General features: G+C 30.6%; 1 protein-coding gene across 1 annotated transcript; it reads left to right on the top strand.

The window, feature by feature from the left end:
• Window positions 1–3,069: 3,069 nt before the first annotated feature.
• LOC134230004 (uncharacterized) lies at window positions 3,070–8,556 on the top strand. The gene is made up of 6 exons (XM_062711777.1): window positions 3,070–3,100; window positions 4,781–4,867; window positions 5,386–5,463; window positions 5,602–5,667; window positions 7,719–7,829; window positions 8,336–8,556. Exons 2-6 carry the CDS (start codon window positions 4,783–4,785, stop codon window positions 8,446–8,448), a joined length of 453 nt encoding a protein of 150 aa, XP_062567761.1. The 5' UTR covers window positions 3,070–3,100; window positions 4,781–4,782; the 3' UTR covers window positions 8,449–8,556.
• Window positions 8,557–14,300: the final 5,744 nt, after the last annotated feature.

Here is a 14,300-nt window from a genome sequence, read left to right as displayed (position 1 = left end):
ATCATAATATTTTTTTTAAAAGCCAAAATTTTAGTGAAAAACATTGCTAAGTCACTAAATATGCCATCATAACAACAGTTTATTTAGCTATCTCACAAAGAAGATAAATTTTAGAAAAATATTTAAAGCAGATGGACATCATTTTTTATTTGCATCTCGTTATAATGAACTTATTAGCAAATATATACTATCAGTGACTTGTATTTTGGCTGACTTAACGAGGCCGAGTCTCATTATTTCTATTCTAGGGATTTTGATAATTTTTCGTTAATTACTTTTCCTGTTATATTTATTGTTTTAAGATTAAGTCTACTTGATTAGAACTATATCTTACAGCGGATGTGACCAGTCAATAGGGGATGTTCACTCCCACTAGGCACCTGATCCCACCTCTTGCATTTCAGGGGTCCGTGTTCATGCCTTTATTCGTTTTTGTATTGTTTGAAGATTTCAGGAAGATTTTATGAGATCTATCACTGCTATTTTACCGTTTATCCAATCTTACAGAGAGATATGGAGATAACGAACAGTATTCAATATCAAAGTCCATAAAACAATACAAAGTAGGAACAGAGCAAACACGGACCTCCAAAAACATCAGAGGTGGGATCAATGTTATATATTGATAAATTGTATTTGCAGACAAGGTCATTGTATCGACCATAGAACTTTCGAAATGATAACTTTAAACGAGACTGCTGAGGTATAAGATAAAAAAAACATTCAATTTGCCAATGTTATGTATTAAAAAAAAATATTAAGAAAATGTATAATTGGAGATGAATATCTGAATATGGATGCAATTTGTATTACCCAAACGGAAGATTCATAATACAATCTGGAATCAGAGATCAGTTGTAATCGTATTATTGAAAAAAAAAACAAATGAAGCTACATGTAGGACTCCAAATGGGACCTATAGGAGTCTTCGATTTATTCAAGGGGTCTTGCAATATATGTTACAGTACCTACACTACATACAAGAACCGTCAATAGTAGCTTTTATTTTGAATTTGCACTGAGAAAAGTTAAGCAAAATCTCTTTAAAGCTACTTCTAGGCCAATATCTGATCCTTAGGGTAATATTTTGTATCTGATAACGCTGTTGAAAAAAAAAGATAAACATAGAAATATAATAAAAATTGTGCAGAAAGGAACAAATTCTGAGGTAAGCCATACTTCATAAATATTCAGTCGATCACATGTTGAATCAAAATCAGTAACTCTTTGGCAGGACAAAAAAATAGAACTTCCACATAAATGGACATCCGTTTGACGGGTTAGTTTTTAAAGTAACTCTAATGACTATAAAATAGTGTTAGAACAGTTTGAATTCTTTTGAACAATTTCTTACAAGGTTATAGCGAATTGAATTTGTTTCCACGAATTCGACAATGTTTTATATTCTTTACAATTTATCATTTTCAATTGAAACAAAACTCTTACAAGTATTTTTTTAGCAGGGATATTTGATAAAAAACTGAAAAAGGCACTATAGGTGTAATATCCCTCCAATAAGAGAGAAAACCTTCCGAGAAAATTATTCCAGGCGATTCAATGAATTTTTGTCAGAGTTTAACTAGTGAGGGCTATTTTATTGTCAACTAATTTAAATCTGATCTGTTGTACAATTCTTTAGAGTTGATTTCTATTTTCTTTTGCTATAATTATTTCCATAACTACTTAAAATCGTTTTAAATTACCTAAAACATTTATACACAGTTCTTTTAAACTGTCTTTTAATCGTGTCAGAAATTTCAGATGCAGAATTTTTATAATCGATTAGTTAATATACTTTAAATAAACATATTTTCAAGAAAGACAATGGAAAGATAACTCTTGAAGATGGATGTTTTTTTTTTACAAGCAGGGAAAACAATGTGATATTTTGGTTTATTATTAAAAAGCAAAGATTCATTTTCCTAATGTTATTAAGATATATGTAGGTAGCATAGTCCATATTACTTTCATATACGCCTCATACTTTTAATTTTATTGTGAGATAAAAAATATTAATCTTTCTATTTACCATATCGATTTTTCTTCACATTATAATTGTACATAATATTCATTTTCAAAAAAATAAGCAAGACTTTATACTTAAAACTATTTTCCTTGTGAATCTACTGCTATTGTTGTTGACGAAAATCAGTATTGGGAATTAACAAACAGGGTAAATTTGGCGCAGAGGGATAATTCACTTGAACTCTAATAATGATTGCTATAAGAAAGTAATTATAATAGAAAAAATAGCACAGCCTTATTTGTAATATGACTTTTTAGAGAAATTAATTTTTTTTTTAAACTTTTCTGTCACAACATTTATACAACATTTTTTTCTCCTTGTATTTGCAAAGATACACTGTTTGATGAAAAATTTAATATTGTGTTAACTCTCGTTGAACTAACGAAATCAATCTCTGTTTGACCAACAAAATTTAAACGATATTGCAGTTTCTAAGACCACACTACGAATTTTTGTTAGTTGAATCTAGATCTATAAAGGTATGAAAATGAAAAGGCCAAGAAACTTTATTGAAAATAAAAGATGCTCGTGTTTTTGCCTCTTTGCTATGAAAACAGTCAAGGTAGCTTATTTGAAGATATATAACAAATTACGTGCATGAAATGATTTCTAGTGGTAATTTCACCATGGGAAACTATGGTCAATGTTCGAAGAGTTCAGAAAAATACCCCAATAGAAGTTTTTCATTTTTCACCATATCTAAGTCTCAGTTACAGCTTTAACCTACCAGGATTTGAAGCCCAAGGCTATCCAAAAGGCTGTACAATTTTACCATCATATATCAAAATTGTGGTCGATGACCATACACGAGATAAAAGTAAACAAGAAGAGGCAAACTTTCAAACAAAAAAGAACGTGACTTTTTCTTTGGTTCGAGTCGAAGGTGACTTCAATGCGTAATAACTTTGGCACTTTGAGTAGACATTAAAGGGACTTTACTGACTTACAATCCCTCGAAGGTGCACATTACAAATGAGAGGTGCAATGTCGTCTAGATTACTTAATATGAATTCATCCTGTTACTCATCCCATTCAAACAGAGGATTTTGCAGCAACACCAATCATTTCAGACAGGTAGGATAAAATTTATAATATCCGTCTTAGCATAAAAGTAAAAAAATAAAACTATTTCGGGGACTATTTCCTATAAGAGGAATAAAGTTTTTAAGATTTACTTACAAGTCAATACATCTGTATGCAATACATCAACGAAAACCTAAGTATAAGGTATGTTATAATCATAGACGAAATCACCTAAAATCAGGTATTGCAAATTGAATTATAGTATCAAACAACAGAATACCAAAAGTACTGATCTATGTTTATGTGTTTATAAATGTTTATCAGAGTTATTTTCACGTCAATATATAGTACACCTACGGAAAGCAGTAGGTACGTTATTATCAAAGATGACTTCACTTTACACCAGATGTTCTGAATCAAATAACAAAAGTGCAAAGCTGCTGATTACTATCTTATGAATGGACAATTTTATTTTGAAGCTTTTTGCACATTGCAAGTGAGGAAAGGGCCTTAACATGAAGTATTATCAAACTGAGAGACATTGTCACTTTTTTCAATCTCTACGAAAAAGGAAAAAAAGGAGACTGCTTTGGTTTTTTTTGCATCTGATGGATTTTAAACGCACAAACACCATTTTGTGATCCTGTACTGATTTGTATGAACATTTTATGCCAATGCCTCGGCGTCAACAAAAGCGCTATGGATATCTAAATATATTAAAACAACAGTTTAATTTTTCAAAATCGTAATTAACGAATGATGAATGTAATGCTATATCTCCTCCGAGCTAGGATTAAATAAGTATTACATAATTCTGACTAAACACTAACTAAAAGATTTAGATTTCAAAGATTCATGATTCATTCAATGTATTAATATTTTTAGGCCATGTGTTCCTATTCCTGGGCTTACACAAAAGTGTAAAATTACACAATGATTCATATATCATCAACACATATTTTGATTTACATTCAAATGCTTATACATATGCATAATTTCATATAAAGACTTTGATTATTTTGTTTGGACAATCAAATTAAAACTATGGAGTGATTATATGTCATAGATGTACAGTAAGTACATAAATCTGATCATATTAAATTGATTGAGGTGTAACAGAAAGTAGAAAGTGCTTGGCTGGCTTTATAACATTACAAGACGAATTTGAGCAAGTGTCTGGCTGAAATAAAATATCGTATAAATAAAAGTCTCAGCAGTTAGATATGTCAATTTTAGGGTCGTCAAGAGTAAATTTTTCTAGATTACCTACCCCAAGATAGCATAAAAAACTTTGATATAATTTTAAAGTCCATTTTCCCCCTGTAGACTTAGTTGTTAGAATTTAGATACCGTCTGAACAAAGAAGTATAGAAAGTCTGTAGGAATATAATTTTGCTTTTAGGAGATTAAGAAACTTAGTTTTTCGAGAAGTGTCTCATTTAGATACATGTATGTATCTTATGACAATTTATAAATGTAACTCATCACATGGGGTTTTACATAATCCTTAGTCTTGCAGATGTATCATTCATAAGCAACAGAGTTGAAGCAGTTGAAGGGGAAAACAATCAGGAGTCAGACCATAATGTAGAACAACGAAACAATGTTTTCAAATTCGACTGTGTTGTTTAGACATTATTAGCAATAAAATATTGATAGTTCATATTAAAATATTATTTACTAAAATTAAGAAGCGTAATATTACATGTTGTAAGTTATTTGTACTTTCAGAAATGCAGTCTTTAGTTGTCATCGTTATTTCGCTGATGGTTTGTACATGTGTGACGTCACATTCCCACGTAGGAGCCCAAACCTTAGGTAAGAATATCAATTATTTACTACATGATGCATTGTACTAGATAAATTATGCTACATGTACACGCATTACGATTTGAAATATAAACAAGATGATGAAATACCCTAAGAAAACACAGATGAAACATTATAGATACGTGTATTCAATTTTATAGAGAATGAAATTTCAGTTGCTTGTGCATAAAAGATGTACACTTTCACCTATCATATAATTTTCAAATTGCACATTGAAGAAAAACTATATTAACCTTTCATATAAAGATTTTACATTCAAATTATATATTATCAGATAGTTTTTAATTTTTAATCATTTACAAATTAAAGACAAAAGACATAACTTGTTTAAAAAGTGTGCCATTAAAAATCTGTTTCAAGATATTAATGTAGAATTTTATTCTTCATTCTTTGAAATGCAAAATGTGCATCTTTAATATACATTAGAAATCCACAATCCTATGATCGTGAATTAAAGAGAACTGGTTACCTTAAAGTTTCTTTATAACACTTTTTCCCGCCTTTAGGTGAGGGATGGCCGAGGAATATGCTGGGGTCGAGATCAAGCAGAAGTTTTTCCAGGAGTATGACTGAAGATCCTTCCAGTAAGTTTATTATTTGTTTGTTTTTTCAAACTTCAACACCATGAAAATATTTTTTCATGAAAAAACCAACATTTTCTACGTAAAATTGAAATTTTTGAGACTTTTTCTTTCAAAACTGTATTTCTTGTTTCTCTTCAGACATGTTGTGGTCGTCTCTCTCTAGATCCTCCTCCATGAATGGAGGGTTTCCTCGAGGCGGTTCTGGTACGTATGTTTTATTGTAATATCAAATAGTATGAAACAATAGCATTTTAAATTATTTAATTATTGGTTCTACTCAAGTTTTATGTTGATTGAATAATATGAATGGAATAATTTATATATTTTTAAAACAATATTTTGTCATGAAATATTTTTATTGATACCTGAATTGGAAATTTAGCCATGCATATAAATTTCACATAATGAGTCACATTAACTTTGTATTTTTATTTTTTATCATAAACTATATTTAATCAATATCAAAATGTACGATCCATTTCATTTTAAGAGAGGCAAAAATTCTCTGTAAAGTTAATTATGTACATATTCTAAAACTATATATTTAATTTCAATGCTCCATCAAAGTAAGACAACAAATTCTGAAAAGAGAATATTACTGTGTGTACTTCGTATTTCTCTTGAGGCGTTCATTGATATCGAATACGATTTAAATGTTATATTTGTTCGAATTCGGAAAAAGAGAGAAAACCGCGCTCAGTCATATGTATTGTTTTATTATATAACAGCATTCCGTTCTGTATCTAATCGAATATACCCAAGAGGAGGTGAGTACCTTTTGTCACAGTAAATATATAAATTATATAAGCATGGCTTTTTATTACATGTATTACCCAGAAATATAATACCGAGTATAAAATTCAATACATGTTTAATATACATTGTAATGTATTATAATATATACTTTGTACATACTTACATATTACATTGTGCAATCATGTATTCAACATAAACATAGTCACTAACAATAACAGCCTATTTTTATTTACTAAAGTAACAATGAATTTCCATGTATAAACAAATCCTTTAACTTTAAGTTCAAATTGTACCGTCGTAAATGACAAAGCTTGTTCTTTGTGAAAACTGTTTAATAGGAACCTTGTATAATTAGTGTTGCGTCTTGTAGGATCGCGCTTTGTTCAGAAACGACGTATGAATCAAATGTTACCCTGGATGATGGCGACTGACATGGATGCAGCTGAAGACATGATGCCGTTTATGATGTTGAATTCTTTGTAATCAATCAATAAACTTCTTTTTTATCTCCTTATTTTCTTGGTTGCTTACTTCTTTTCTAATGTTTTCAGTGATCCTTGTATTTGTCCAGCTTAGGATTTGTATCACCTTAACTGGATTGATGAGAATGATAGTTATCGGTTATTTTCACCTCTAATATATCTGTATATGATACTCTGGAAGTATAATGTTATACGCATTATATGTAAACCTAGGTTCATCTTTCAAAAGATTGGGGTTGAAATTTGCAAAACCCCATCCATTTTGTCCCTCCCCATGGAAAACCATCATGTCATACACTTGACATGCTTTGGACTCGGGTGTCACCAAGAACCCTTAACTATTTTGATATAATCGTTGTGCTTCCGTGCATCAGCGTTTGTTTCAAATGCATTTTTAACCAAGAAGGCGCTTTCATTAGTTATCATTATTCGGACATGGGATCCGTCGGATGAGAATGTATCAACCGAGGTCCCGTGTCGCAGTAGGTGCTGGCACGAAAAAATCCTGCTCAATGGCCTTAAGTGCCGAATCTAGCACAGAATTTGCAGCTCTCCACCAACAAGTGGCGGTGTCTCTGTTTGAGTGAAAAATTCTCGAGATGGACGTAAAGCAACATACAATGAATCAATCAATCAATCAGAGTGATTATAATTTTACAGGTCTTGACAAAAAATATTTCACTCATGTAAACTGGTGCTTGTTTTTTGCAACAGATGCAACGTTAATTCTCACTTTCTGAAGAAATACACTTCTATTTATGTCTCTAAAAATAATATGAATTAAGATTAAATACTGTATCATTGATATTGCGCCATTGTATGTTTCATTCAGGGAAATAACTCTTGTTCAAGAAATCTATACAGCTGGCTTGCTAAGCACCATTCTTGAAGCTTCTCACTTGAACTGTTGGTGATCATGTATCTCTTACCATTTACTAATTAATAATTGAGCATGGTTTCAATAAGCAATAAAATATTTGGAAATAAATGGAATAATTATCCTTCTAAATATTGCAGAGGGTATAGTCAATCTCCACAGTTTGTTAGGAAAAAGAAATCAAAGGAGAAGGAGGGTTCTACAGCCAGTTATTGTCAGACCACAAGTTGTACGAAACAATCAGGAAAGAGGTAGGTGAATGTAGAAAACAGCTGTTAAAAATAACTGTATCTAGATTATAGATAAAAAGAAATATGTGAAGATAAAAGGGATGTAACTGCAAAAAATTACCCATCCTGAAGCAAACCGTAAAAAATTAAATTACGGTATGTACAAAATGACCAACAGAAACAAAGTAGGATGTAAACGGATGCTGTTAGAATCATCATGTCTCGAAGAAAACCTTAAGAAAATTTAATAAAAGGATGTACATTTCTCTGAAAGTAAGAATTGTGACAAAGTACAGACCTAGTTTTATAAATTTCTAATACAGTATATTCATACAAACGACGTGGTTGTGTACAAACACAAATATTTGTTAGAACAATTTTATTGTAAATCTTCATTGGCATATGCATTACAAAAGTTTTTTTTTTTATAAATAGTTATGTGTGTTATGTTAAGGAATTGTAATCCAAAAAAGTTTTCTACGTAAAATAATGTTTTAAAGGTTATACAAATTTTATTTCTAATATAGAGATGCAGCAGTTGATGCAGTTATTGCCCCTTCTAACGATGACGGAGGCTGGTGAGGGAATGATGGAAAATATGTTACCTTTATTACTTATGCAGAAAAACACACAGTTTTGATTAACCATCGTCGTTTGTTCCTAACCTTTGATGTCACCCCCTGATGAATGTTGTTTTTAGTTCTTTTTAATTGATGTGAGATGTGAAGAATGAAATAAATATTATTTAAATGCATTTTTACAACTATTCTTTTGATTTATCTTATTTTAATTTCAATCATCTGTAATTATTTTATGTGTTATCATATCTGTTTATAAAATTAAGATTTACAGAAACAAATCCAACTGAGAGAAGAGCAAACACGTACATCAGAGATAAAATCTGGAGCCATGGAGGAGTAAGCATCCCTTTATGTCGACCTTGCACATCTGTGGTGTGTTCTTTGTTATAAAATTGGATATATGACAAATCCGTTATCAACTCAGTAAACAATTAATGTCTTAACAACTGGAAAGGAAAACATCATTCAGCATTAAACTTTAAGATGATTGTATTTGCTGAAAAACACATTTCATATACAGTACCATATAACTTGCGAAATGATGACTTTCAACGACGTAGTTGATATCCAAGTATCATCAATATGTTTCAGAATAATCTGCATGGTTTTAGAAATTGTTTCTAGGTAAAGCAATTCTAGGAGAATAAACCCTATCTACGGATTATTGTAGCATGGATGTACTTACATCAATAACGTCAATGTCTTTATATATTTAAGTTTCAGGATCAAATGATTTCCTTGAGTACTATTTTTCACCGTAAACATGACTTTAAAAAAATCTTGGATTTGAAATGTTCCTTATCACATATCCGAGCCTTTTTTTTTTTGTCTTAAAATAATCAAAATTTGAATTTTACTCGATTTTTTAAAAAAGATAATTTAGAAGAGTCCCATTACATTCATATTGCAACACTGTTGACCTGAAATATTCCAAACACTATCAACATTACGTATGCCTCTTTTGCTTCCCCCAGAAATGTTTATTATGAAGACAAATTATTGAATTTGCTTAAAAATATCTGTGTTTTATTTAGCAGTGTATAGAAATTATATAATGTATACCTTTAAGAATTAAAACGATTCCATTTCATTATCATATTAAACTTTATTTTGACTTCATAAAAGAAAATAACTTCATATTAAACATGATTAAAACGATTCTATTTCATTAACATACTAAACTTTATTTTGACTTCATTAAAGAAAATAACTACATAACATTAAACATGATTGAAACGATTCTATGTTATTGACATACTAAACATTATTCATGTTATTTTGACTTCATAAAAGAAAATAACTATACATAACATTATACATTTATTTGTCTGGTAATTCAAATGCGTACATTATTTGACTCGAACAATATACATATGACAAACGAAAATAACAATGAAATCAATATAAAAAACACCATATACATGATGAATGTCACACATTTTCTTCACGTATAACTAAAGATATCAAGCGCAGATAACTGTAGAGTTAGAAGCTAGCTTAACGACGTTCGATCCTGATATTTAAAGTCTTAAACTTTTTTTGCCAAGTATATTTTAAGTTTCTACTTACATAGCTTAATTAAAATTCAAATAAAAAAATGGGGGTCAATATGCTTCTTTTGGCGCTACAATACATTTAATATGACCTTCTTGCACTGAAATTTGTGTCTTAATTAAAAATTACACCTTTTCTCCGTTTTCCTCTGCAATAATTTTATCCAATTAAAGCAAGAAACAAAATTTTTTACTGCAAGTCTATTTAAAAAAAGACACTTTAAAATTGTAACTAAGAAAAAGTTTCAAATTAATTCGCATAATCAATTATTTGACCTTTCTGCACTAATAAAATGTGATTTTTATGGCATTGAAAATTTAATAAGCAAGAAAATTATTTTAAAGTCTTAAACTTTTTCTGAAAAGCAAATAAGTCAAAGTTATCTTGAATATTTAGAAAAGAACATCAAAAGTGGGGGTATATGATGTTAATTTTCAGATATAACTAAAAAATTTTAAATTTTACGTTAAATTTGGATGAATTTTTCCATCAGGTTTTCAGAATATATTTGCTATATTTGTAAAACGCACACACAGTTTATAAAAGATCATAAGAAATAATTTAATAGATATTTCAGAACCAGCATGACACATTTTACTGCAAAAAAATTCTTTGTGTGCAACCAGAATGGAAAATATAAATCCAAAATAAAGAGTACTGTTATAGTTCAAAACAAAAACTGATGATTTTGGCAACTGCCATAAAAACCTTCCTACAAAATATAAAATGTTTTTTCAACTTGAAAATTTTCATCGCGGTTTTTTCATTGAATATAGTTCAATTTGCATTGTAAAATAATTCAGATTTAATGTTAGAATTTAAAAATGATGCAGAATTTTATAAATAAAGGACATGACCAAAATCCACTCAAAAACTCAGGATCGAACGTCCTTAAGAATAAAGAATATAGGCTAGGTTTCATACGAAACATGGATTCATAATCACTGTTTGTCCCTGTAGTTAATAATACTCTTTGTTTCCATCTGTTGATTTGTACAGTGGTCAATATTGCATCATATTCTCAGATAGCCGATCTCTGGAAGATGTCTGAGAGTGGGGAATCCCCATCACACGGACACGGAAGACAACAGCAGTAACAAGGGGCGGATCTTATGAATGGCTTTCAAATTGGTGTAAAACCTAAAAAAAATAATACGCATCAGAAACAAGTTTGAAGCAGAATGATAAAGCTGTCGTATGCATATATGTAAATATTTGTATGGAACATAGAAAGGTATTTTTTCTAAAATATATGAAAAGTATGCAATTCTATTTTTTTTAAAAGTTATTTTCGATAATAATTCATCCCTTTTTAGCAATTTTTTACAGAAAAATATTAAAACAATTTTTTTCAATTATGATAAACACTCTTTAAATTCATTTGTTTATTTTTTTTTTAAAAAAGGTCAGTGTTAATGAGATTCCAATAAAATAAAAAAGTAAAGATTAATTTTAACAATATCGACTAAAATCAATAAAATGCTGGCCCATTTACGACATTTCAAAATTTACTTTGATATTGAATACTGTTCATTATCTCCATATCCTTCATTAATCTCGATAAGATAAAGTATCATATAGATAAAGATTTTTTCACTTTACAGAAGACATTTTGAACTAGAGGTACACATCTATACATACCTATATACCTTCCCTCGCTTATGTTTATTGTCAATGTAAAGATCAAAGAAGTTAAAACGAGAACCACCATTAAATTATTCCCGCACATTTTGTTCGATAAAAGTAATTGCAAAAAAATAAAACTATATATATTTATACGTACAATTTTGTTTTTGTGTATTTCTTTTAATTGTGCAATGATGTCATAATCTACGTCAGTGTTGAGAAGTGTGACAAGTTCACCTGTATGATAAATCCACTTTTGAAAAATGCAAAAAGGACGTAAACAATGGGATTGACATATAAAAGGATTTACGATTTGACATTCTTATATTCACTACTGGTTTTCCAGTTTGTTTATCTTCCCTTAATCTCAAGATTAAATCTAACAAATTTCATTTAATTCAGTATGACAAATTTCTGTAAGAAGATAGAATTGAACTTTTTCTTCTGCAAATCATTGATTAACATTACGATGTGGGTAAAATACGGGGGCCATTCAATTTCTAAATAAATGCAGCATACAGTTAATCGTTATCAGTGTAGAACTGTTTTTACAGTGAAAAGTTCTGTCAAGAAACTACTGATCACAGAAAAACATATAATTTCTTATCATCGCAAAAATCATATGCAAAGTAACTTGGCCGTGAAGATAAATATGAAGGAGTGTGTACGTACAATTATTCCTACATTACATATATCGATGAAGAACCTATATCAAAGATCTGATTTTAATATTTTAATATAGTTTTAAATACTGTTTAGTTTTCAGAAGAATTTTAAAAAATTAAAAAAGAAAGTTAAAAAAGCAGTCAAACTCGTAGGACCACCAAAAATCGATACTGAGGGTAACCTATTATTCAAAAATGACAGATTAACATTGATAGATATTTATTTTAATTCAACAAAAAATTAAGTTCAGTCGCTTTAGTTTTGTATTTATAAAAAAAAGAATGAAACATAAAAACATTTTATAATCACAACATTTATAGAATTCTAACCAAGTGAATGAATCTCATTTATAAATAGCTTTCAATTAGGCATTTAAATATCGACGACGCATTGTCGATACGATACATCATGGTAAGCTTAATAAGATACTACAGAGTCTGCAAAATCTGTTTCGTATTTGGATAATTTACTGGAAAAAACATTAATGGTAATCTAACAACCAAGCCCTATGATAAATGTGATGACTTTAAGTTTTCTATCTTCAACTTTCCTTACTTATAAGCAATATACCTTCATCACCTAAATACGGAGTTTATATCTCTACTGCAACGTGTTTATCTAAATAATAGGGTTCTTTATAAGGGATATATGATTTTCCTTGTACTCTATCTGAGTAAAAATGACTAGGAGATAAAATAATTTTCCTTTATTCTTCCTGAATATAATGATTTTGTATATAATTTGAAAATAATTAAAGTATCAGACGCTTTTCCAAGGACCATATATCAAAATGTGACTGGGTAACCTGTCACCGCGGGGTAAAAAGGTTCCTTTTAATATAACGAATCAGGCGCCTCGATCTAATAAGACCTACTGCCTCCTGACTCTCAAATTAATTCCCCTTATACGCTACCACTGGTGCACTTAATCTATTTCTACCTAGCTAGCCTTACGTTTGTCTGTCATCTCCGACTTAAATTCTGATGTCACAGCAATTCTCCACAGTTGTCACCTGCACTGACTTTTATGTCCTTGTAACAATCTATTTCCAAGGGGTGTCAGGATATTCTATTTCATAGGTGTTCTATACGTTTCTATTACGTTTCACAACGTTGATTCGATACGCATGCTCTACTTATGAACAATTCTAAAACGAGATAAATTATTGACAAACAAGTAGGTGAAACAAGAATTTCAACAGTCTTGTTTAAAGTAATCATTTCGTAAGTTCTATTGTCGATACAATGATCTTGTCAGCAAATACAATTTATCATTGAGTCAAATGCTGACTGTTATTTCCCTATCATGACAAGTAGCACACGGCGGGTGTGACCGGTAAGCAGGGGATGCTCCTCCATGGCACCTGATCCCACCTCCGATGATTTAGAGGTCAGTGTTAGCTCTGCCCCTATTTTGTATTGTTTTGTGGACTTTTGATCTTGAATACTTTTTGTTATCTACATGTGTTTCATTATATCAGATGAGTACGATATTTTCTAACACAGGACTAACAAGAGGCCCAGGGGCCACAGCGCTCACCTGAGCACATCGGGCTTGAATTTACTCCCCCCCCCCTCCAGGCAATCATCATTTGAACAAACTAGAATCTACACTACCTGAGGATGATTCCATATAAATATCACTAATAATAGCTTTGAAGTACTTGAAAAGAAGATTTTAAAGGTTTCCCTATATATCCCTATGTAAAACTGGGGGTCATGATTTGAACAAACTTGAATCTGCACTACCTGAGGATGATTCCACATGAGTTTCATCTTTCCTGGCCCAGTGGTTCTGGAGAAGAAATTTTTTAAGATATTTCGTATATATTCCTATGTTAAACTTGGGATTTTGGCCTCACCCTTGCCCCGGGGGTCATGATTTGAACAAACTTGAATCTACACTACCTGAGGATGATTCCACATGAGTTTCATCTTTCCTGGCCCAGTGGTTCTGTTTTTAAAGATTTTTCCTATGTATTCCTATGTAAAATTTGGGTCGGCCATTTTGGCCCCACCCTTGCCCGGGGGGTCATGATTTGAACAAACTTGAATCTACACTACCT

This window comes from Saccostrea cucullata, unplaced genomic scaffold (genome assembly GCF_032062105.1).
Source record: "Saccostrea cucullata isolate Sc308-1 unplaced genomic scaffold, CSIRO_AGI_Scuc_v1 ctg1153, whole genome shotgun sequence".
Classification (NCBI taxonomy): Eukaryota; Metazoa; Mollusca; class Bivalvia; order Ostreida; family Ostreidae; genus Saccostrea; species Saccostrea cuccullata.
Note: the sequence above shows the minus strand (reverse complement) of the source record. Positions and strands in the feature narration are given on the sequence as shown.

Coding starts and splice junctions, on each gene's coding strand:
- LOC134230004 (XM_062711777.1), top strand. CDS start 4,783: ATGCAGTCTTTAGTTGTCATCGTTATTTCGCTGATGGTTTGTACATGT. Junction 5,464..5,601: donor TATGACTGAAGATCCTTCCA/GTAAGTTTATTA, acceptor GTTTCTCTTCAG/ACATGTTGTGGTCGTCTCTC. Junction 5,668..7,718: donor GTTTCCTCGAGGCGGTTCTG/GTACGTATGTTT, acceptor TAAATATTGCAG/AGGGTATAGTCAATCTCCAC.